Raw genomic sequence first — 23061 nt, 5'->3', positions numbered from 1 at the left:
CTCCACAAACTACAGTTTGATCCATGTACTAGCATGGGAAAACTTACATAGTCTCGGATCGAATAGTAAGGTCATTGCGTTCTACCTTCTCTGGTCCCTAATTCAGTATAAAATCCAGTACTCTGCAAGATTGTATAGAACAGAGAAGACCATGTTTTCTGACAACCATGCTTAAACTGACATATATCTTACCAGTAGCAAATTTCTATGTACCTCGGTCAATCCTTTTGTAACCATAGATTCTCCAAAATGTTGCTAGATAACGCTCTTTCTGAAGGCTCAAACCGGAGAAGCTTTTAAATAAGCTTACCAACTTCGAGTATATCTTCCCGACTGAAATATTGGTCTCTCTCTCCATCAAAGTACACTTCCTCTAGCCATCCTTGGAGCGTGTAATCAGATCTGTCGTCGGGTGACACGCTATTCATGACGTCCCATGCTGGCTGCCAACGCTTGGGCAGCTCGTCACTGGCCATCTCTAGCATCTGGCGGACAAGTATTGTAGGCGTTGTCATGAAGCTATCAAATGGAGGCTGGCCAACAAAAAGCTCGAATAACTACCTATGAATATCAGTTTCCCCTTTAGTCGAGATTGCAACGATGCTGAGCGTCTGTTTGCTTTTCCTCATAATCTGAACTTACCATGCATCCCATGCTCCACAAATCTACGCGATAGTTCAGCTTATCTCCAAATACGATCTCCGGCGCTCGAACAGGGAGCGGTGTGTGGAACGAATCAGGAATGTCATGACCCAAGAAGGATTCCCCAAAATCAACAATTTTGATCGTATGGGATGAGGATGAGAAATTTGCCAGACAAACAGTACTGTTCACGAGATATCTGGGCATGCTGGGCTCTAGTGGTTTTCCGTCATTCCTTCTGATCATGCTCGTTCCGGGGTTTCTCAGCTGCTGGAAAAACTGATCTTCACTTGAGGAGTGGATGGAAGGGATAATAAATGCTATTTTGCGAATGAGCAGATTTGCATGCATTTGCGAAGTCATATAGAAAGCAGGGAAACTGTGATATACCTCCACGTCCAATCCTTTGTTCGTGCATGTCATTAAAACCGAGGAGTGCTTATTTCGCGATGTGTTTTGCAAGTTTTCCTGGAAGTCTCTCGCCGCGGAAGCGCGCATCAAGTACGTCAGCGACACTTGGCCCGAGTAATTCAAGCACAAGGCAGTCGTGAGTACCATTTGGACCATCAAGCTCGAAGTGATCTAGGATGGACATAAGATGGTGAAAGCCAGGGTTTTCTGATCGATGTGCTGCCACAGCACTCAAAACTTTAGACTCGATTTTGTTGTTCTCCTTCCGAAACCAAGGTTTTCAAGGCGACATATGTTTGTGCTCTGGCAACATATAAGCTTAGCATCCGTCAAGGCGCAGCGAAAGACGATACCTCTGATCTCTTGCGGCCCATACTGTCGAGTAGCCACCGCAGCCTAACTTGTGCATGATTCTGTACCTGCTATCTTTCAGGCGATCCCCCAGATGAACAGGATGGAAACCACTCTTTCGATAACGGTGCAGAGGTTCAGCATCAATATCGCAGATATGCACGAACTAATGCATCTGGGGGTTTAAAGAGAATATACTAGGTTGAAACTGTAAAATAAGTGTAGAATAAACAAGATACAAATGAAGTATTCTATGTTACAGAAAGCTTCACGTTTGTTAGTCGCAACCTATAATTTCTACATAGTTATTTTCTCTCATCTTCATTACCAGTAGGGTGTTCGTAGCCCGAGGCGAACCGAGTTCGCAAGACTTGACATGGTGTTCAACTCTTGGATACACGTCTTTGCATGCATTCAGTCCCATCCAGCAATCCAAATGGCCATAGCTTGGTATCACAATTCGCTCGTAGTTCATGTTTGGGAATGCCTTTTTCAACATGTCAAAACTCCTCTTTGTAGCCCCTGGCTGCCAGACTGCGTTGTCGCCTCCACTTAGGAAACAAACCCTAAGTCCGGCGAGCCTTTGCACATTGTCTGGAGTAACAAGATCAACGAACTCTGGCAGATTGCTACGCAAATGCTGAGAAGGCATTACACCCATTTTTGAAAGATGCGTGAGAAAGTCCATGTGAATGCCGTCGAAGAAGTCGCCCAGAAGAACATGCGTCTCATGGTTGAGGTTGTCGTGATTCCAGCAACGACCAAAGGGAACATCGCAGCGGTGGCAAACTGATGAGTTGCACATTTCCCCAGCCGCACCAACGGGGTAAAACCGCAACATCTGATCGAGGAGGTATTGGAGCCATCGACCTGCTGGGGTGGAGTGACAGGGAAACCAATTTCCCGCAATTGCCTAGCGTGAGATGTCAACGAAAGATGCACTCGTCAAGTCCAGAGTTCGTGACTTACCCTGTACGCCTTGATTAAAATTTGGTGCCCCGCCTTGAAGTTATTGTCTTTGCTGTAAATCAGATCAGTGAAGACTTGACTGCAAGTCAACCCGCAAAACCAGCTCGCTTCCACGTCGCCATGCAGCAGTGCGGTCGCCGTCGCAATGCTTCCCAGGCAGTGCACGATTGCATAGACTTTCCTATCGTTCTCTTGTTTCCGAACATACTGTAAAGCAGCCTTCACATCAAGTCGTGCATCAAATACCGTCCACCCGTTCTTCGCTTCATGGCCGATGCCAAAGCGGAGAACTGGGACATAGCAGCGGTAACCTCGCACCGTGAAGTAGTCGATTGTGTTCATGGGTATTGTAGGAAGAGAAAAGATCTGATCGTCGACCGACGCGCCCGGAATCAGGACTATGGGTGTTTTCTTGAGACCTGCATCCGGCAGAGGCTCCCACATTTTGATGCGAAATTGTACTCCATCAGAAGCTGTGATCCAAGTCTCGAATGAATTGGCCTTCATAAAGTGACCAGTCTTATCAGCTCTAGAAGTAGGATACTGGAGAGGCCGGAACGGGCTAAGCACGTAGGATGCTATGTTGGAGGCGAAGAATCTCAGAAAGCGCACTTTCGTGTAGACACGTTGTGCTATGTTGACATCATGGTCGCACCGAAGGGTCTGGAGCTCGTTGATCAACGCTTGAGGTGTTACTCGCAAGATGCCTCTCGCAACTATGGCCTTGTCCTGAGTTATCGTTGTGTAGAGAGTGGTAGTTGCAATCCACGTTTTTGTTGCCGAGAATGCAATGCTAGAGTCGATCCTCTTGTAACCCTGGAATGAGTATGCTTTACCAAGTGTGCTCAGCAGATCTAGGTCGTATATCAAATTAACTGCATCAGACACACCTGCGTCAGCGGTAAAGAACCTCACCAACCCACGGGTGATCAGAAGCGGATCTTGTGATAATGCGCCGCATGAAAGTGTTCCAGTCGCGAAACCTTTGTAAGAGCCCTGGTCGAGCCGATGTAGGCTCACTGTGATGGACAGTTGTGCCGTGCTTGACGCTTGTTCCGCTACTTTACTTGCAGTTTCGAAATCGAGATCATCGTCCGAAACCCGTAGAAATCCCTGCAACACCTCATCGAAACGAAGACCTGCCGTTGTAGTAACCTGTTGTATTTGCTGTGCTCTCAGCTGCAGATCTGACGACGCCGGTAAGGTTATATGAGGCTTTCCGCCAAAATCAAGGATCCCATTGTCACGATTATTCGCCTTCCAATCACGGTCACGTATGATAATATCGCAAGAACGCTCTGCAAGAGCTGTGATAGTTGCGCATGGGTTAATGCCCAGTAGCCGTCAGCTTATAATCTTGTGTACATATGGGATGGACTCCACTTACCGAGTGATGTCGGGATAATCGATGCATCTACACAGATGATGCCTTTATATACCTCGTCATCCTGTCCTTGGTATAGTTGGCCTAGCTGGTTGACTACACCACCATAACCTGTATTGTCGCTGCTCATACAAACACCTCCTAGAGGATGAACCGTGATGCATGGCATGTTGATGAGCGTTCCACCAATACTAGCCGTCGCACTGGCAAGCAAATCATTGACCTTGCGACATCTTTGTTCCGCACCAATGCCTGACCATTGCAAAGTAAACTTGTCGTCTTTTATCCCGAGCGTTCCCTCATTCTCGTCATGGGACATGATCAGATAAACTGCTGTCCGATTGACACTTCCACCTTCGCAGTACGGACCGAGTAGCCAACTTTTTGCCCTTGCGATTGCTTGGCTTGAAGTCTTGTACTTCGGAGACGGGACACTAGACATCTGAGTCTCAAGAATCGCTTGTATAGCTGAACCCAGTGCTTCTGGTACCACGCCCTCTTGAACCACAAAACCATCATTAGCATCCGGTGTCGTTGTGGGGCACCTAAGGTCGATGCAACCAGTAATCGTTGGACCACACTGTTTTGAGAGCGGAGTCGATATTGATTCACGACCTACGCCGTTGATACTGCGGTTGCAATCGTAAGCAAAGGCCAAAAGATCGCCATTACCGGAGATCCTTTGCCCAAGGAGGGGTGATGTCGAGAGCCCGTGCGTGCGGGAGCGCAGTAGAATCTCAGTGGTGCCCAAAGCACCTGCTCCGAGGAACACAAGTTCTTTCTACAAAACACGTCATTACCAAACCCCAGATTTAGTGTACAGTTGTGGGTACTTACTGCGCGAACCCACATCACATGTTTCTTTTTCTTGCTGGCATCCATCACCTCATAAAACACCACATACCCTTTTTCTGTGTTGTTCCTCCGCAGATACTTGACATCAATACCGCAAAAGATCTCGGTGCCCCAATTCCAGGCATCAGCAAGATACGTCACAAGTACCGAGAATTTGGATCCGTCATTTACTCCAGTGCATTCGTTGCCCGACCCTAAGGATTGCCGCATCCGTACTCCTGCATGGTTGATACAGTGTTCGAAGCTCGTGGTCAACGGCGGTCTATAGAAGCAGTCATGGAGATTGATATTGCTGGCTTGAGCCTCAAAAGTCGACAACTTGCGTGGCTTAAGCATTGCTTCTGGGTATGGACTCGGTTGTAGCATCCACTCTGCTCTTTCATAATCTACCCTCGTTACATCTGTAAGCAATTACGTCTGTTTGATACACCCTAAATAAGGAAACTTACATTGATTCAAAATGCCGTCTGTCTCACGAAATTCAATTGGCCAAGATCCTCCTCTGAGAATTCTTTCATCTGCTCGGAGGAACACTCCAGCATTGATCAGACTGGTACCACCCAATCCACACCCGGAGAAGACGTCTTGTCCCTCACCTTTCGTCGTTTGGAAGAGGCCAGATTTGTTGCCTACGCTCCAATTTTGGCCGAAAGATCTGTCCGTGACGTGATGCGTTCGCAAAGCTGCTTTTAGCGTGTGGGGAAACTCGCCAGGCCATATTTCGGTGCCACGCTCGAGCAAACAGACGCTCTTCCCAGCTCTTGCCATCCGCGATGCTGCAACACCACCGCCATATCCAGAGCCTATGACAACTACATCATACTCCGGTCTGATTAGAGATGGGTGACGACTGAGACGTGGGATGTTTTCGTCAGTTATTCCAGGTAGCGGAGATTGCGAGCTGTTAGCTGATCCAAACTCGTTCCAGGAACCGTTCGTACCCCAGTAAAGCGAGAAGTAAATGAGTTTGATGAATGAGAGCAGCAACAGCAAGGAAACAACGCATGTGACAAAAATAAGAAACATGTCGCTTCCAGGGAAACCTTTCGTGTCAATGGACATAACTAGACTGAGTGTTGTTGAATAAGAAATAGCAGAAAGATGATATAATGATCAATCCAGCTCCAGACTTAACTTGATGTTGGACCGGTCAGGATCTATATGGGTTCGGCGTGATGACTAACTCAAGGGAAGTTGTTTGAAGAAATAATAGACTAACACACAATATTGATAACAATGTAAGCGCTACTACTATCTAGACATTGACCTACATCATAATCGGCCATTTCAGCACCTGGATAGAGATTATAATAATCTTTGTGCATTTGCTCTGTTTGATTAGCTGCAAAATCCCGCTGCAGTGCGACAGGCCACCCTATCAGACCACTGACCATTTGAAAAAAATAAGTGTGCCGTAGATTCACCCATTTTCGGCAATGATTACCTCGACTACCTGCTGCTTACTGTTCCTCTGATGCACAAGATTGTCAGATGATTTCGGGATTGTATCGGCAGGGTCATGCGAGAATCCCGAAAACTATCTGACGATTATGTGGTACCACCATAAGATGGGTGGCCTGAGCTATCATCGATCTCGTCGAGTAAGCTGCTGTAAGCTGTCGCGGCTAAGGTGGGGTAGGGTTGGTTTTGTAACTCGCAGAATGCAATCGTCTATCGTCGAGCTTGGTGCAAAATCCACGAGGACACGAGGAATCGTCACCATCACGTAAAGAAACTCAATACACTGATGTGGTTCTTCATTCGTTACCAATGTAGAGAGATGTGAGGAAGGATACGGCGGGTTTCCTTTACTTGACTAGCGGCTTGGCGACTCGCGCCTTATCGCGAAGCTTCGTCAGCCTCATCAACTGGGCTGTAGAACTGATCATAAACAGCTATGTTCACCTAGGTATTGAGTTTAGAGTTCTTATCAGCTACCAGAATTTCATCATGACAAACCACGACGTGGAACGAGCAGGCTCTTTCTCTTCAAGAGCCTGTTGATTTTGTATTTTGTCCTGTGCTATTGTGACCACGCGTTAACAGTGAACTGCTCGATGTAAGCGATCCAGACCTACCATCGAGCTCAGCTGCTGTTTTTTTCATTATCCGTAATGCAGCCTTGTAAAAAGGGTACAACTCAAGGTCCTCCGTAGCCCAACTCGAGTGGCTCTCATTATATGCTTTAAACCAAGAATCAAGTTTCTGAATCGGTGACCGACGCCCAGGCTGCAAATCCGGAAGCCTTGGATCAGCACCTGCCTTGATAAGCAGCTCTATAACAGGGAGGTTCTGCTTGAGTTGCTTGTAATCGTGCTGCGCAGAATCATCTATCGCATAATGCAGTGGGCGGGCAACACCAGGATTTTTCCAACCTCCCAGTTGGTTCGGGTTTTCCTCTGCTGCTATAGCTTGACGTATGGCCGCCAGTCTGACGTCTAAGGGCTCGTTCGAGATGGACTGAACGTGCAAGGGTGGCGCTACTCTGTGAACTGAATCCCGGAACTCAACCATAGTGCTAGCTTTTGTATCAACCGCTCAAAACTCGATGAACTGTACGCTGTACAATCCAAGCTAGTTTGATTGTGTGCTGCAGCTTTTCAACGCGAGCAAGGGATCTTACAGCGCTGAGCCGTGGCTAGGTCAGCGAACTTTGGCCTTCAAGCTGGGTCGTCCTGGAGCTAATGATAGTGGCAACGAATATGTCCCGATCAGCAACAGATTTCGCTTTTTTGGTGGCGAGCCAAAGACATTGATGAAGATTGTCTTGTTTGTGATCGATGCGTGGAGAAGGGGGTAGCCGGTGAATCCAGCGAAACGTGAGCAGATAATTTAGCGCCATTGACAAGCGGGGAATCCGCGAAGAGTCCCTAGGTAGTGCTCTCCATCGTTCCACCTATTTCGAAACTTCTCAGTATGTCCAAACGGGCCATGTTTCGAACTAGGCCAATGCAATGCTTTCTCGTATCATCAGACTAATGTGCTGGGTAACTTCGATGGAGAGTCGCATCTGACCACCAATCAACACTATACTTGACATTGCGATAGGAGCGCAAGTCGCTCAATGCCTGTTAGTAACGAACGAATCTGGTAATTTGTGTCATCTCCAAAGTGCGATCATGTTACCGGATTATCGCGAGGCCAACTGCGAACTGGTGGTTGTATCGATGCGTTCTTCCAACGTAGCAATCAACAAGCCTAAAAATCAATCATGAAGTGCAACATGCACTACAAGATCGCCATACAAAGCTTGAATCAGCAAGGCAATAGCGCGACCGAGTTCAGCCAAGAGAGATAAAACGTACAAGATCTTTGCCACCACTCAATCGCACATCTCGACTGTGTGGACGATATTCACCCACTCGCCTTCACCGGATGGTCTCGGGACAGTACGATTGAAAAGTACGGTTTGGATAGGCTTCTATTTTAAGTACTAGCGCAATATCTACATAATCTTAAGAATCTATGTAATAGGAATTATTTATATAGGCTATTACTACTAAATCTTCCTTTACTCCTCTAAAAATTAATTTTATACTATATTTTTAATACTAACTTATAAGAATTAATAAGAATTAATAGATTACTTTAACCTAAATTTAAACTTTTAACCTATAAAAAAAAACTTTAAAAATATATAGCCTTACCTTTTATTTTAAGTATAACTCTCTTATAGGTAGAATACCTAGTTTAAGCTATTACTTTTTCTCTCTTTAGCCTATAAAAGGACTCTTTTTAGCTAATTAGCCTTACTAGAGATACTACTTTTATATAGTTAAGATTAAAGTTTTAATAATAATTAGTAGTAATCTTTATTATATATATATATATAAACTGCCTAGTAGATTAATAAATAGATTACTAAACGTAGTATATATAAAATAATACTAAATAAGCTATATAAAGCAGCCTAGCGTTATAGGTATTATAGTAATAGTAAAGTAAAAATAGAAGTTAAATAGGTAAAAGAATAAGATATTTAGAATAATTTAGAAGGACTACTACCTATAAACTTTAATACTATAATACTAGAAAAATTAGAATTTTATATTATATAATTACTAAAATAGGTATACTAAAATACCTTCTAGTATTAAAATAGTAAAATTATATTATTAAGAGTTATAATATAGCTATAAGAGGTAGTAAGTTTAGTACTATAATTACTAGCCTAACTACTATCTATTTATTATATAACTTATATATAGCTTTATTAATCTTATATATAACTTACTTACCCTTTATATACTATTTAATAGGCGTTTTAGATAACTTTAGAGGTATTATTTTAAGTATTTTAGTAGGCTACTTATACTTTTTTAGTAGTACTACTTTACTTATAGCCCTTTTAAGCTTATTAAAGTTACTATAAGTAAGTATTATATATATTTAATAAGGCCTCTACTAAAGCCTTTAGTATTACTTTATAAACTTATATATTTCTTAAGTAGAGCCTTAAGTAAGCTTAGGTATAGGCTCTAGTATAAGCTTTAGTATAGACTTAGGTATAGGCTTAAGTATAAGTACTTACTTAGGTAGCTCTATCTTAATAGCCTTACTATTATATATAAGTTTCTATAGACTTTACAGCGTATTATATACTATACTAGATAATATACTATTATTAGTTTTATTACTTAATAGTTATATAACCTTACATAGTAAAGTATTAACTACTTATTTTACTACTTCTATACTTATAAGCTCTTTTTAGTTTACTTTACTATATATTTTAACTAAAAAAGGCTACTACTAGAAAGCTTTAGGTACTTTAAATAGTATAGTAGATAGTAGTAATTATATAGTAATATAGTAAGAAGTTTTATTATAAAGGCTCTTAAAAAAGCCTTTTATATATAAGGTAAGTATAGCTATATTATTAGGTAGAAGAAACTTTATAAACTAAATTAGCTATAATAATAATAGTTATAATTACGTAGTTATTTTAGAGGCAGGATTTTATATATTAGAGTATATAAGTATACCTATATAACTTAGCTTTTATAAGCTACCTACAGTATTAATAGCTCTTATAAGTAGCTATTATAGGTATATAAGTATAAGCAGAATTAGCTTCTTCTAGTAGTATAAATATACTAGTATATAGTAATAAGGTAGCCTAAATTATACTAGATCTTTATACTAATAATTACTACGTTACTACTACTTTTAAGCTTAAATTTAAGTTTCTTCTAGCATTACTATAATAGCTAACTATATAGCCTAAAGCATCTATAATAGTATATAATATATTACTTTACTAGTAATTATAGTAAAGTATTTCTATATAAAATTAAGTATAATTAGGTATAGTAGTAAAGCCTTAGAGGTAGCTTCTTTATCTATAAGCTCTTTTATCTTTATACTAGTCTATAATTAAATTATACTAATAGAGGCTTTAATTAATATTTAGTAGTATATAAATACCTTTAAGCTAGCGTTTATACCCTCTCTTTATTAAGTAGCTATAGTGCTAAGGTTAAAGAGCTAGCTAATATAGATAGCTATTAACTACTTCTTATAGTATATATATATACTCTAAAACTAAGCTTAATTAATATTATATAAATAGTTAAAAATTACTATATAATACTTATTAAGAACGTTAGTAGTAGTAGCTTTAAAGTAAGGCTACTATAATACTTTTAGCTAGCTTCTTTTATTAGTAGTATAACTACTACTTTAAGCTTAAGTTTATACGCCTTTATTAATACATTTCTTTATTACCTTAGCAGCGTACTACTAATAGTACTATAGTAAAATTATAAGGTTATAAAGTATAGCTTTAAGCTCTCTACTAAAGTTCCTAATAACTAGTTCTAGCTAAGCTACTTATATATTATTAATATTAACTTTTATAAAGAACCTTATATCTTTTTTACTTTTACTCTTAATAAATATAAAGTAGGGAAAGAAGCTCTAGCTAGTACTTAAAATAGCTATTTCTATACCTAGTAGTAATTAGTTATAATTTATATTAAATATAGTATTAATTTAATATAAAAAGTCTACTATAAATTACGCTGTAAATACCTATTATTTCTTTAGCTAGAATATAATTTACTAGAGGTTTTATATAATAGCTTAATTAGACTTATTAATAGTATAAGTATAGTAACTTTTATACTAAGATCTAGTACTATAAAGAGCGTATTTAAGGCCTTTTAAAGTATAGTCCTAGCTAATAATTCTATCTAGAATTTTAAGTTAGTTATAGCTAAAGTTATAGTAGAACTTCTATAAAACCTTAAGCTTATATATATTTAATTACCTCTTTATAGTAGTAAATAATTTATATATTACCTATAAGCCCTACGTAATTTATACTACCTTATAGTACCTAGGTATACAGTACTAGTAAGCTAAAAAACTTAATTAATTTAGAGCTATTTAATAAGTATAGTTTAAAAAACTAACCTTAATAAACTAAGCTTATATAGTACTAGAACGCTTAATTTTTTTATAAGTAATATAGATAGAATACTTATAGCCTATCTAGTATACTTTTATTATATTATAAGTATAATTACTTTTTATTATAGTAATTAAATTAAGCTTTTAAGTATTATAAGTACTTTAGTAGTATATCTTATACTATAAAATTACTCTTTTCTTATTTTAATATATTAATTATAACTTAATAATAATAATAAAACTATAATAAAATATATAATTCTATATATACTTAAAGGCCTTATTAAATGTATTAAACTACTTTCTATCTATAGGTATATATAGATAGGCTGTAGGTAGCTTATTAATTACGTAGCTAATATATACTATAAGATTAGAATATAGGTAATAATCTAGTACCTAATATAATTATAGTAGAGGTAGTAGTAATAGTAATAGTAATTTAAGCTAGGGTAGACTTAAAGAGTAATATATATTACTACTATTATTATTAGTAGTAATAGTAATAGGCGTTAATAGTAGTAAATAAGATAAGATAAATTAGTAGGTAAGTATATTACCTATAATACTATAGCTATAAAGGCTATTTATAATACTATAGCCTAAGTGCAAAGGTAGCTATTTATATAACTTTTTATAAGCTTAATAAAGGCGTTTAGCTATAGGTATAATAACTAAGGTATATATAGGCAGCTTATTAAGCTTAAAATTAGATAGATTAGCAGGACTACTAGAGATAATAATAGGTAATAATTTTAATATTTTAGTAAGAGAATAATAATAATAATATAAATTTATAATATATAGGATAACTTAAATAGTTAAGTAGTAAATAATATGTATAGGTTAAGTAGTACTAAATATTCTAATTAAAACTATTGTTAGCAGAAAAAATGGCTAATCTACATCTAGTATTCTATTTGATCTCTAACTGTACTTTTCAATTGTACTGTCCTGAGACAATCCGCGCCTTCACCCACGCACCCACTTCGTAGAAAGCTCTCTCCCTATCCTCGGCGCAGGACCTCACCGAGTACGATTCCACCTGAGCGCCACATTACTCAATTATCGAGGTTACAGGCTAGCCGAAGTATTTTGGCACCGACGGGTGACCAGACAAGCACGAACCACACCTCGTTACATGCTCTGGAGGTGCGGGTATTATCCACATCGCAAATCCTTCGTTCCAGTGGACTAGTTGCGAAGGGACGAGGCTGCTGTTGCACCCTGAGGAGTGGCTGTCAGGTGACGTCAAGAAATTGGACTCCAGTATGGTGTTTAGCACAGCAGGCTCAGACGGTACGTGATCTACGCACGATAGTTGTTTTCTGCCAGGGAAGCTCTGATCCAGCTAGGTCTCTCGCAAGAATGAGTAGTTTTGTCCAACAAGCGATATCGAGGCACTGCAGCATTTGACAGGTGTAAAAGGTGCGACTGCCGGAGTAACTGCTTGGAGCGCGATCAAGAAGAGCCTTGAAGCGTCTTTGAGCGGAGAGCTGCGTGGGTGGAAGGACAAAACAATTCTGAAGCAAGGGATAGGGGGAATGAGCTGTTTCGCGATCCAGGTGAATCGCATCCTGAGATGATCTCCTCGCGTTTTGCTCACAGAAAACAATCGCAGCAGCGCTCTGCGCAACAAGCGGTCGCAACTACGTAACGCACCCCAACTGGGACTCCCAGCAGCTTGGTCAGTCTGATTGGCATTCTGAGTGCGCCTCAAGACCTGCCAGCTGAGATCGTGTCAAGTCTGATATTTGAAGAAGAAACATGTGAGTGCAAACATCTTTCTCGTAAATTTCTGCTGCTGGAAAATAGTACAGGGCTGCATTGCGAGGTTTCTCGACCAACACAATATGGAGTCAATCATTGCAGAAGAACTTGCATCTGATGATCCAATCGCGGCGTTTGAATCGTCGTAGAGGCAGATGCTGTCGCGACCAAAATACCGATCGACCAATAGCTCGGTGCGCGGCTCGTGACTGTATATACCTGCTGCGACGGATGCATATAAGGGAGATCGTAATCCAAATTGACGGTGATCTCGATATATTGTACTAATGTGTGTGAATGTCGCTTGGGGGTCATTCATTAGTATATGTGTGTTTGTGTTTGAACGTATCGCGAACATGGAGAAGGTCTCGAGAGTAGTCGAGAGTACGCAGACACATCATGATATCTACCACAGTCATCTCCTCTTTGTTCTCTTGACGCCCCTTTAGGTTATTGCCGCTCGTTTCGACTTGTGGGCCGCGACTTTCAGAAGCTGCGCATATGGTCTGATGTTTCTCAGTGCTAGCTCCAGATCGGCCTAATCCACAAAGAGATCATGCCACTTTTAGCCTTGAAGCCTCACGAAATTGCTGGGAATGGTTCGGAACTGGGCTTGAGGACTACGCTGGGTCCTAGACGTGCATGTGACTGTTTGCTATATATGTTCGCGATGTCGCACAAATCGGGCGATTACCTCTGAGCATTCTCACAACCATCTTGCGACACCAGATTACCTTCGCTCTGGACAGTTACCCACGATTCTCGAAACGACTCACCTAACGGCTCTGCTTCCATCATCTGCACTATCTCAACAACATTCCATTGGGAGGTGTATAAAACAATTAAATCGTCACAAAAGCAGCTCGACCAAGCCGCACTGCAACCTTGGCCTACGACAACAGCACTAAAATCATCAACCATAAGATTCACGTATACAACATACCCTTGTCTCAACCCATAGGATGTGGTTCTCTCGCGGTTTCTCTCTCACAAACTTCATCATTGGCACTTCAGCACTCTCCTTCCAAGTCTTGGTCTTGTACCCGTGGCACGAGCAATTGGACGAGGAATTCAAGAACCTGAGAAAAGAGCATGCGAGATTGTTGGATGAGACGCACAAGCAGCATGGGCTGGAATTGAGGCGGATTAGAGAACAATTGGATGAGTTGAGGAAGGAGAAGGGAGGTCGGTGGCGATGATGAGTCGTGAATTCGAGTTCGCATTCACGACCTTGGGGACGAGAACTATTGGCGTCGATGTCAAGTAAGTCAATCATGGGTACACATGATGGAAAAGCTGTTGACAGCACAGCATAGTGAAATTGTAGATAATCATTCATTTCGTAACTTTATGCAGTTCGAGACCAAAAGACATAACGCTACCCAATGATGCTAGTTAATGATGGTTCTGCCGTGAGCTTGTACGCCGCATTCCAGGATAATGAAGAACACATACTGTTTTCCATCCACTATATTCTCTCCGATCAATATGTCGTTCAAGCTTCCGGACAATTGGACTTCGATTGAGAGTTCATAACCCCATCGCCATGGAATATGACAGCCCATCGATAAAAGGGCAAGGGCGGCTTGACGTGCTTTCCCCTAAGATAGTTCCATACATTACTCCTAAGATGTTCCTGGACATACACTGCACGGTACTCTATGTGCCACCAGGTGGATAAGTCGAAAGTGTCCTGCAGTTCTTCAAGCTTGCGCATTCTTGTCTCTGGGCACAAGAGGTACACCAGCAAGAACGCCACAACATTCAGCACCGCAAAAATGGATAGCGCGCCTGTCGGACCAATGTTGTTGAGCACGAACGGGAATACCAGTACGAGCATCCCAGCACCTAGTAGATTAACTGCCACAGATACAGCCATTCCAGCTTCCCTGGTGACTAGTGGAAACACTTCAGCCGCAATCGAGAAAGGTGAAGTGCCTGCGGTGGGAGCGTAGAAAAGAACAAAGATAACCGCGAAGACGCTGACCATAGGAATGCGCACCGCGCGATCGGCGATCTTGAACATAAACGCCAATACCAGCATTGTCCATGCCAAGTTCGGAAGGCCCAACGCCAGCATGATAGAGCGGCCGATTCTGTCTGACAACCAGTATGCCGGAAGACCGCCAAGATAGTTCGCTGCACCGAATGCGAGACCGATTATCGCCGCAACTTTCGCATTCCTTGCCGGATCCTGTACAACAAGCTTGTCGTCGGGAGGATGCGGTGTTAAGAGACTCTCCCAAAGAACTGTACCGAGAACAGCGATTGCGTTGACTCCTGTCAGCTGCTGGCTAATCATCGCAACTGATGCGCATAAGAGCGCTCTTCTGCACCGCTTCACTTTCCAGAGTTGCGCCATGCGACCGAAGTACCCGGTGACGCCAATATGATACGAGTAGGGGTTATTCTTTGCCTGGAGTCGACGGAACGCCTTCTCAAGATCCTTTATCATCGAGTCGTTATTTGATTCACTGAGTTCTCCAAGTTCCAACGCTACCTGGCCGTCGCCATCCGAATAGGACAGCGGTTGATGTCTATCTCTTGGTTCCCCAGCACCTGCTGTCACTCCATATTCAAAATGTTGGCCTGGCGAAACAGCCTTTGGCGAGACTATTGCGTCTGGGGAAGGCTGATGCGAGATTGGTTCCGTCGAGGGACTATCCATACCATCAAAATCCCGTTTCAACAGCTGACTTTCGAGATCTAGCTGAGTGTGCGTCAAGACAAAATCACGACTTGCCAACAGCGGTGTGGTCTGAATTTGATGAAATGACTCAAGAGCTCTCCTGTACTTGCCGTGCTTCATAAGGTATCGTGGAGATTCTGGCATTAGGTATATCATGATGAGCAAAGGAACAGTCGGTATCAGAACAGTGTTTGTGAGTACCCTCCAACAAGTGGATGGGTTGGAGACGTAGATAACCACGAGCAGATTTGCTAGGCAACCAAGGAATAGACCTACACAACTTAACAGTCCATCAATCGGATTGAGGTTGAGGGCAGACATAAACTTACCTGCTGCATCCGCAAGTTGCCAGTTCGCCAGGATCGCACCTCGAATATGTTGCGGAGACATCTCAGCAGAGTAAATCGGAACTTCAAGGGTCAGTAACGAGATCTTTCTATGGCCATGCTTTCGACCTACTGATTGAAGCTTTTGCGCCGAGGGCAATACCGTTCATCATCCTGCAAACGGCGAGTCCAGCAACCGTGTCTGTCGCAGATGCACCGATAGTCGAGGCAACGGTGATAGCGCAAGACAGCATTATGCTGCCTCTTCTGCCAAGAACGTTCTCCTGGAGTGGATCCGCAAGAATAGTCCCAAACAACCCGGCGGACAGCAGAGGTATTGCCATCAGCATGCCGAACTGCCATAGATCGCTAGCTGTAGGCTTACAGTCGTCTGAAGCCTTGATGCATAGATTGACATCTTTCGGCATACCGTAAGCGGTACCATTGATGGCACTCTGAGTCCATCCTTGGATCATTCCGCCCAAACTCGCCGTCACAATAGTAGCACGAAAGAATTTGGACTGCCTCCAAAAGCCCTGACCCAGTTCTTTCTTTTCGTCCAGAAGTTCAATTTCGGGCTCAGTGAAGACATTCGCGTATCTTCGCATGGCCGCCGCGTGATCGCGAGCTAGTCGTGCACCTTTGATCAGCAAATCAAATTTATCGCCCAGCTCACTGCGCTCAGCGAACTGATGCACATATTGTTCGAGCTCGGTGCGATTCGATTTATGGTGAACAACACTGTCGTCGTAGGCTTTCAATGGGTTGTCAATGCTACTCACATCCGTCAGCACAGCATACTTCTGGTCGACTAAGCCATAAACGAACCTTTGCTGTATTCTTCTCGATCTTCTTGTGGCAGACATAACACCTACGGTTTGGAGTACTTCTTCGCTTCTCGGCTGTTTGGTGGTCAACTCTGGTGTCAGTTTGCAAGAAGACAAATGGCCGTCTAGCGATTTAGAATTTCGCCACGAGTCCTGCGCATACTCACCTCCATCGTAAGAAGCCTCCACGCTATGTGGCTCACTGCGAGTATTAAGATGTTGTTTTGCGTAGCCCACCCATTTGCAGAAACTCATGTTCGACTTGCTGCAGGCGTAACATGCTATATATTTTTTAGGTTGGTCTCGAACGCGTAAGGCTGACTCCAGATTTACATTCAATGTTACCAGGAGCGAGCTGAGACATCTGACGATAATAGTACGCAAGACGAAATACCTCCAATTTAACTACCGAGTAGGATGACGACTTCGCGGTGGAGGCTGTGAGTTGCCGATCTCTAGAAGGCGTTTCTGTCGGTGAGTGGTGACTGGACGCCTAATTTTCTGCACGCTGTACAACGTACGGAGGGTGTATTTTCAAGGTGAAGCCTGCATATGCAAGCCAGCAGCCACAGCCAAGATTTCTGCTGTCAAATCAACCTGCTCACGTCACTACATGTAACAAATAAGGGGTGCAGCGTCCAGCCACCCCCTCCTAGGTGGTAGATCCACCTTGAAAATACACCCTCCGTACGTTGTAATGTGCAACCCCGCAAACCACGATGCAAGCGAATGAACGCACTACCGGTAGGCTGAGCAACACATCATGACACGTACAATTTATTTACGCCCTCTTGCATTTGCGAGATGTGAAAGCTGCCTTGGCCACCAGCTATCTGCCTTCCTGAAAGCCTCATTTGAGATGCTAATCATGTGCATGACGATCACATTCTAGTTTTGGTGACATAGCTGGAACTACATCAATTCCTTGACCTCCTGAGATACAACGAGTTTATGAAGCTTTGTCACTTTTGTGTGGCAAACCAGGAACGTGCATGGACTCCGCCTCAGTGTTGCACAACGCGGCTGGCAAAATTCCCCGCACACCCAATCACTAAGATAGGAAAAAACACTAGCAACTCTATGTCTTAGAAAAGAGATAACGATGTATAAGCAACATAGTTAAGCAACTTTACTTTAGCTTAACTAATACAGCCGAATCTGTTCTGTCTTTCTGCCTCTTTTATAAAATTTTATTTTTCTTGCTTGTTCTTGAGAGACAATCTAACAGTTCTGCAACGCTTTCGTGTGCAGGGAATTTTGCTAGCCGCGTGCACACCTATTTGATTTGCATTTTAACTCCTCTTGTGTAACATATAGGCACGGATTAAACCTCATGCAAGTTTCTGCTATTAGGGAGTGTTCACTAAGCTGACTTATTTGAACGACGAAAGACGACAAGTGTAATCGCTCACTCATTCTTCACGAATGTCACTGAGCCACGTTGAACACTTTCGCCACTTGCTGTGAGTACCCTATATGAACCCAGCCACCCCCGCACATAACTTTCTCATTCTCCGTCTAGACTCACACCACACCACACAACTAATACAACGCACTCACAACCTCAGAACTTCGGAACGCGCCGGTCACTCCCCATTTCGGTTACGTGCTTACAGTCAGGTCAGAGATGGCTGAAACAATTTCAGCTGTCATTCAGATAGCTGTGGCATCTTGTAAGGCGGTCGAGAAGACTATCCAGTTCATCAGGGAAGTGTGCGTCGTCGAAAAGTCGGTCAAAAGGCTTGTGGAGACGCTGCATCGTCTTCAAGAGACCATCACACTCGTGACTGAAACCTGTGAAGGAGCCGGAGGAAATGCGACGAACCGGGCGCTTACTTTCATTCGCGCAACACTCGCTACTTGCAATCAACTACAAGAAGAAGTGGTCAACCTAACAAAGAAACTTGCTGTACATGGATCAGACACGCTCCTCCAAAAGTTTACATTGAAAGTCCGGTCAGACTGGTCTAGGCCAGATATCGAGACAATTATTGGAGATATCAAACTACTTATGGACATGTTCAACACTGGTATTAGCTGCTGGGCACTGTACGTAAAAGACTATGGTCCCGGAGGGCACTCTAACGCCTGAGTAGTGATGTCTTGGTCGCCGATCGTCAGATATCCGACGCACTCACTGCGGTATAGACACTTCCACATCTTCTTGATATCCAATACTGATGCAAGGAGCAGGGGAGTTCGCTCCGCGTACACGAAGAGATGCAACGCATCACGCAAGACGAGCGAGTCGATACGATCTTAAGTCCATCTATCTCGAATGACACAACTATTTGCGAAACAGTTGCACGTTGTCCAACAGGAATTTCAGCCTCTATAACCCCTCCAGCAGCGAACCCTGCGCAGGAAAACATCGAGTTGCAAACAGAAACATGTGTTGGGTGTAATCATGTGGACGAACCAACGCGATTTCACTACGAAGTGGCGAAATGTATGTGCCGAGAAGAGCAAATCGTTAGGATCAGGGACACACTACGCGAACATCCGGAGAGTTCGACACTATCAAGATCTGTTGACGACACGGGCCGGACTCCCTTACATTTGGCGGCCGAGAACGACGACGTAGGCCTGGCACGTGTTCTGGTCAATCACTCCGCCGACATTGACGCTGAAGATTGCGAGCATGCTTCTGTACTGGATTTTGCTGTTGCGAACAACCACGAGAACTCCGTCAATTATCTCTTCGACGAAGGCGTTGACCAGGAGAAGGTTTCTGCGAAAAACCAACCGAGGTTCGAAGAATTGAAACAGATGATAGAGCTCCGCAAGACTCACGATTCGAAGTAGACAAAGACGATTGGGAGAACTCAGAGCTTGACAGCGCGACGCAAAGAAATGCAAGCCTGCACTAGCAGCATACGTCGAGAAGCCAGGCCCAAAGGAGACCAAGTGCTGACAGTAGGTGGTATGTAAAGTCCGAAGTCAGTCAGCCTCGCAGAACTGCCTTCAGCCATGGTGTGGCTTTAACTTGACCGTAGATAAGTTTTAGTATACAGTAGCCCACCCTTGTTTCACTGTTATAAATAATGATTATGTTCAAACTTCTGCAACCTGATAATATGTTATAAGACAGGTCCTCCAAAGATTAAACACGTACCTTAGATTTGCCTTTTGACTTGTAAATCGTAGTACGATAGTTATTAGTCCAAAGAGCCTTGTTCCACAGGCCCCGATCGTCACGTCGAGGTCGTTACGGGCAGCACAAGACCCGCAAATATACCAGAACGAGGTGGGGAATAAAACCTCTTAAGATTACTACTACTATTATATAGTTCTAAGGTCTTCCTTAATTACTAGAATTAGAACAAATACTAGTTACCGTTGTTTTTAACCTTTATACTAGCGAATGTTATAGTTATAAGTAGGTTTTATTTACTATTTCTCTTACAGAAGTACGTAATATCTTTCTATATATAGTAGTAGACTAGATTTTAGGTAAACATCTTCTAGAGCTTTAGTGTATTTATTAGAGATATTTCCTAAACATAAGTTAATTTATATATTCTAGACTAATGTTTTTAGTAACCTTACTTTGTACCTTAGCGTAGATAAAAATAAGTAGGTAAAATAACTACTATCTAAGCTGTATTAGTTTTCTTTTACGTTAGTAAATTATATATAGCTCTGTAAATTCGCGTCTAAAACTATTCTAGGATAAATAAATTAATTTATTAAAAAATTACTTATTTAGTAATAACACTATATCTTTATAAATATAGCTGTTTCTTCTTCTTTTATTATTCTAGCCTTCTAAGAGTATACTCTTAAGATAATACTATAGCAGCAAGAACTTAGCTCTGCTAACCTTAATAAGATATAATAGAGTAATAATCTAGGTAGAAGAGTTAAATTAAGGTTAGAAACTATTTAAATTTTCTATAAAGTATAGCTCTTATTTAATATTTTCTATAACCTAAGGAAGTCTATTTTCTTTAGAGTAGAATATAGTAGTTTACTAAGGTTTTCTATATTCTAAAAAAGTCTACTTCTTCTAGAGTAGAATATAGTAGTTTACTAAAGTTTTCTATATTCTAAGAAAGTCTACTCCCTTTAAAGTAAAATATAGTAGTTTACTAAGGTTTTTTATATTTTAAAAAAGTTTACTCTCTTTAGAGTAGAATATAGTAGTCTACTAAGGTTTTCTATATTCTAAAAAAGTCTACTTTTTTTAAAGTAGAATATAGTAAACTACTAAGAATTTCTTTTTTAAAAGTAAGTCTACTCTTTTTAAAGCAGAGTACTATAATTAATCTATTACGCATAGTAAAAGAGGTATTACTAAATATATATAAGTAGATAAAGGTAAAATTAGATAATAACTAATAATTACTTAGGTAGAAACTAAATAATTATAATAGTAGTATATATTAGTAAAAGAAGAAAAAATAGCCTTAGTAAGCTTAAGGCTATAATATATAAATAAAAAGTATAAATAGAATACTTTTACTATTCTCTAGTACTAGAACTAGAAAATAAGTAATAGACTATAAGAAACCTATAATATATATATTAAGTCTTTTACTCCTCTATATAAAAGAAAGAAAGGAAAAAACTAGATATATACGCCTTACTATACTATACCTTCTACCTTTCTTATACCTATAAACTACTCTAGGTATAAAAAGAAAGTTATTTAAAAAAAGATAATTAAATATTATTTAATATTAATAAGTAGAATTTAAAGCTTTATAAAATTATTAGAGTACTAAAAGGTAAAAGAAGATATATATCTAAGATTATAATAGATAAAAGAAGTTATCTTTAAGGCTATATTATACTAGGCCTAAGTATAGGTCTTAATACTAAGTAGGTATATTATTAAACTCTTAAGACGTAAAGCTAAATATTAATACCTATTAAGATAGAGTTAGTAATTATATTTAGTAAGTAAAAAATAGCTAGTATATACTAACTTATTATAAGTAACTTAATGTTTAAGAAAGAGTAATATATATAACTAATATACTAATAAAAAGAAGTAGTATAGGTAGTATTATAATACTACCTTATTAGCTTATAAAGAACTCTCTAGGTACCTATATTACCTAGATATTATTTAATTTAAGGTTATAAGTAATACTTAACCTATTACTTTAAAGCTACTAGATAGAAAACCTAATACTTACTAGATATAGTAAAGTTTAATAGTAGTTTACCTACTAAAGCTATAAAGAACTTATATAAAGGCTAGAAGCTAAAGCTAGTAGTACTTTACTACCTAGATATAACTAAGAATAGAAATATATTTAAGTTAGGTAGTAATAAGTTAAGATAGCTTCTAGGCTATAAACTCTAGAATATAGTAGTAGTTAGGTTAATATTAGGCTAGGTCTTACTTATAAGTATTTTTCTATTTATCTCTATAAACGCGTAGTAACTTATTATACTAGTATAAACCTTATTTATATATCTAATTCTACTATTATTACTTAAAGGTATTATACTATCCTAGCTTTATATTTTATCTAGATTAACTTAACCTCCTTTTACCTATTTTAGGAGACTAGAGTGTTAAGGTTAAAAAGAGAGTTAAAGTATAATATATTATTTCTCCTTAATTAAACTAGCTAGTAGGCTATATTAATTATAGCCTACTTTAAAAGTAAGTTAGTAATAGAATTCTATTCTAGTAGTAAAGTAGATATCTATATTAACTTTATACTAGCTCTTAACTTTAAATTTATTAGAATACTATTTAAGAAAGTTAATAGTAACTTCTAGGTTATAGTACTACTTAGCCTAGTTATTATACTTATAATTATATTAGAAAAAGTAGAGTTATAGAATCTATAAAATAGTCTTTATAACTATTCTAAGTAGTGCCTAATAGTGCTTTACGTATATTCTATTATTCTAATACTATATAGACTACTTCTAGTTATTTCTAATAGTTCTATTACTTCTAACTAACTTATATTTTAGAAGTTCTTCTATATCTAGTTTTATACTTATTAAGAGCCTACCTATATTATAGATTATAAAAGTTATTATTTAGGCTCTAGGTAGACTTTTTCTTAATAGTTTTATCTTTCTATTTTATACTAAACTCTTACGCGCCTTCTAGCTCTCTTAGAAAGTATATTAAGGTATTTATTATATAATTAACTAGTGCTTAAATTAGCCCTATTTTAGCTAGTATCTTATAGTATAATAAAGAGTATATATATATATATTACTTATATATATAGTTTAGAAGTTCTTTTTCTACGTAAATAAAAGCTTTATAATAATATTATAAATTATTATAGTATTTAAGGCGCGTAAAGTATATACTAGTTTTCTACTATATAAATTAGGTTAGTAGATATAAGGTTAGGGTTAGGGTTAGGGTTAGGGTTAGGGTTAGGGTTAGGGTTAGGGTTAGGGTTAGGGTTAGGGTTAGGGTTAGGGTTAGGGTTAGGGTTA

At 40.2% G+C, this 23061-nt stretch overlaps 7 protein-coding genes across 7 annotated transcripts; 2 read left to right on the top strand and 5 right to left on the bottom strand.

The window, feature by feature from the left end:
• Nucleotides 1-218: 218 nt before the first annotated feature.
• P153DRAFT_377938 (uncharacterized protein) lies at nt 219-849 on the bottom strand (the record flags this gene model as incomplete). Its single annotated transcript, XM_033669769.1, has 3 exons — nt 219-271; nt 311-557; nt 643-849. 3 exons carry the CDS (start codon nt 847-849, stop codon nt 219-221), a joined length of 507 nt encoding a protein of 168 aa, XP_033520714.1.
• Nucleotides 850-1728: 879 nt separating this feature from the next.
• On the bottom strand, nt 1729-5674 carry P153DRAFT_388362 (FAD/NAD(P)-binding domain-containing protein; the record flags this gene model as incomplete). The annotated part of the gene is made up of 6 exons (XM_033670748.1): nt 1729-1806; nt 1862-2317; nt 2374-3680; nt 3761-4538; nt 4595-4998; nt 5062-5674. The coding sequence occupies 6 exons, from the start codon at nt 5672-5674 to the stop codon at nt 1729-1731; spliced, it is 3636 nt and encodes a 1211-aa protein (XP_033520713.1).
• Nucleotides 5675-6546: 872 nt separating this feature from the next.
• Nucleotides 6547-7126, bottom strand: P153DRAFT_388361 (uncharacterized protein; the record flags this gene model as incomplete). The annotated part of the gene is made up of 2 exons (XM_033670747.1): nt 6547-6635; nt 6691-7126. The coding sequence occupies 2 exons, from the start codon at nt 7124-7126 to the stop codon at nt 6547-6549; spliced, it is 525 nt and encodes a 174-aa protein (XP_033520712.1).
• A 4820-nt stretch (nt 7127-11946) lies between these two features.
• Nucleotides 11947-12929, bottom strand: P153DRAFT_369047 (uncharacterized protein). The gene is made up of 3 exons (XM_033668673.1): nt 12847-12929; nt 12382-12795; nt 11947-12325 (listed from the first exon to the last, which is right to left on the bottom strand). Exons 2-3 carry the CDS (start codon nt 12600-12602, stop codon nt 12319-12321), a joined length of 228 nt encoding a protein of 75 aa, XP_033520711.1. The 5' UTR covers nt 12603-12795; nt 12847-12929; the 3' UTR covers nt 11947-12318.
• Nucleotides 12930-13627: 698 nt separating this feature from the next.
• Nucleotides 13628-14143, top strand: P153DRAFT_75305 (uncharacterized protein). Its single transcript, XM_033673385.1, has one exon. It carries the CDS (start codon nt 13759-13761, stop codon nt 13993-13995), a length of 237 nt encoding a protein of 78 aa, XP_033520710.1. The 5' UTR covers nt 13628-13758; the 3' UTR covers nt 13996-14143.
• Nucleotides 14144-14291: 148 nt separating this feature from the next.
• On the bottom strand, nt 14292-16677 carry P153DRAFT_345890 (MFS general substrate transporter; the record flags this gene model as incomplete). The annotated part of the gene is made up of 3 exons (XM_033666099.1): nt 14292-15757; nt 15815-15895; nt 15945-16677. 3 exons carry the CDS (start codon nt 16675-16677, stop codon nt 14292-14294), a joined length of 2280 nt encoding a protein of 759 aa, XP_033520709.1.
• Nucleotides 16678-18265: 1588 nt separating this feature from the next.
• Nucleotides 18266-19592, top strand: P153DRAFT_322020 (uncharacterized protein; the record flags this gene model as incomplete). The annotated part of the gene is made up of 2 exons (XM_033665163.1): nt 18266-18691; nt 18826-19592. The coding sequence occupies 2 exons, from the start codon at nt 18266-18268 to the stop codon at nt 19441-19443; spliced, it is 1044 nt and encodes a 347-aa protein (XP_033520708.1). The 3' UTR covers nt 19444-19592.
• Nucleotides 19593-23061: the final 3469 nt, after the last annotated feature.

Source organism: Dothidotthia symphoricarpi (assembly GCF_010015815.1).
Source record: "Dothidotthia symphoricarpi CBS 119687 unplaced genomic scaffold P153scaffold_17, whole genome shotgun sequence".
In the NCBI taxonomy this organism is placed as follows: domain Eukaryota; kingdom Fungi; phylum Ascomycota; class Dothideomycetes; order Pleosporales; family Dothidotthiaceae; genus Dothidotthia; species Dothidotthia symphoricarpi.
Note: the sequence above shows the minus strand (reverse complement) of the source record. Positions and strands in the feature narration are given on the sequence as shown.

Coding starts and splice junctions, on each gene's coding strand:
- P153DRAFT_369047 (XM_033668673.1), bottom strand. CDS start 12,602: ATGCGATTCACCTGGATCGCGAAACAGCTCATTCCCCCTATCCCTTGC.
- P153DRAFT_75305 (XM_033673385.1), top strand. CDS start 13,759: ATGTGGTTCTCTCGCGGTTTCTCTCTCACAAACTTCATCATTGGCACT.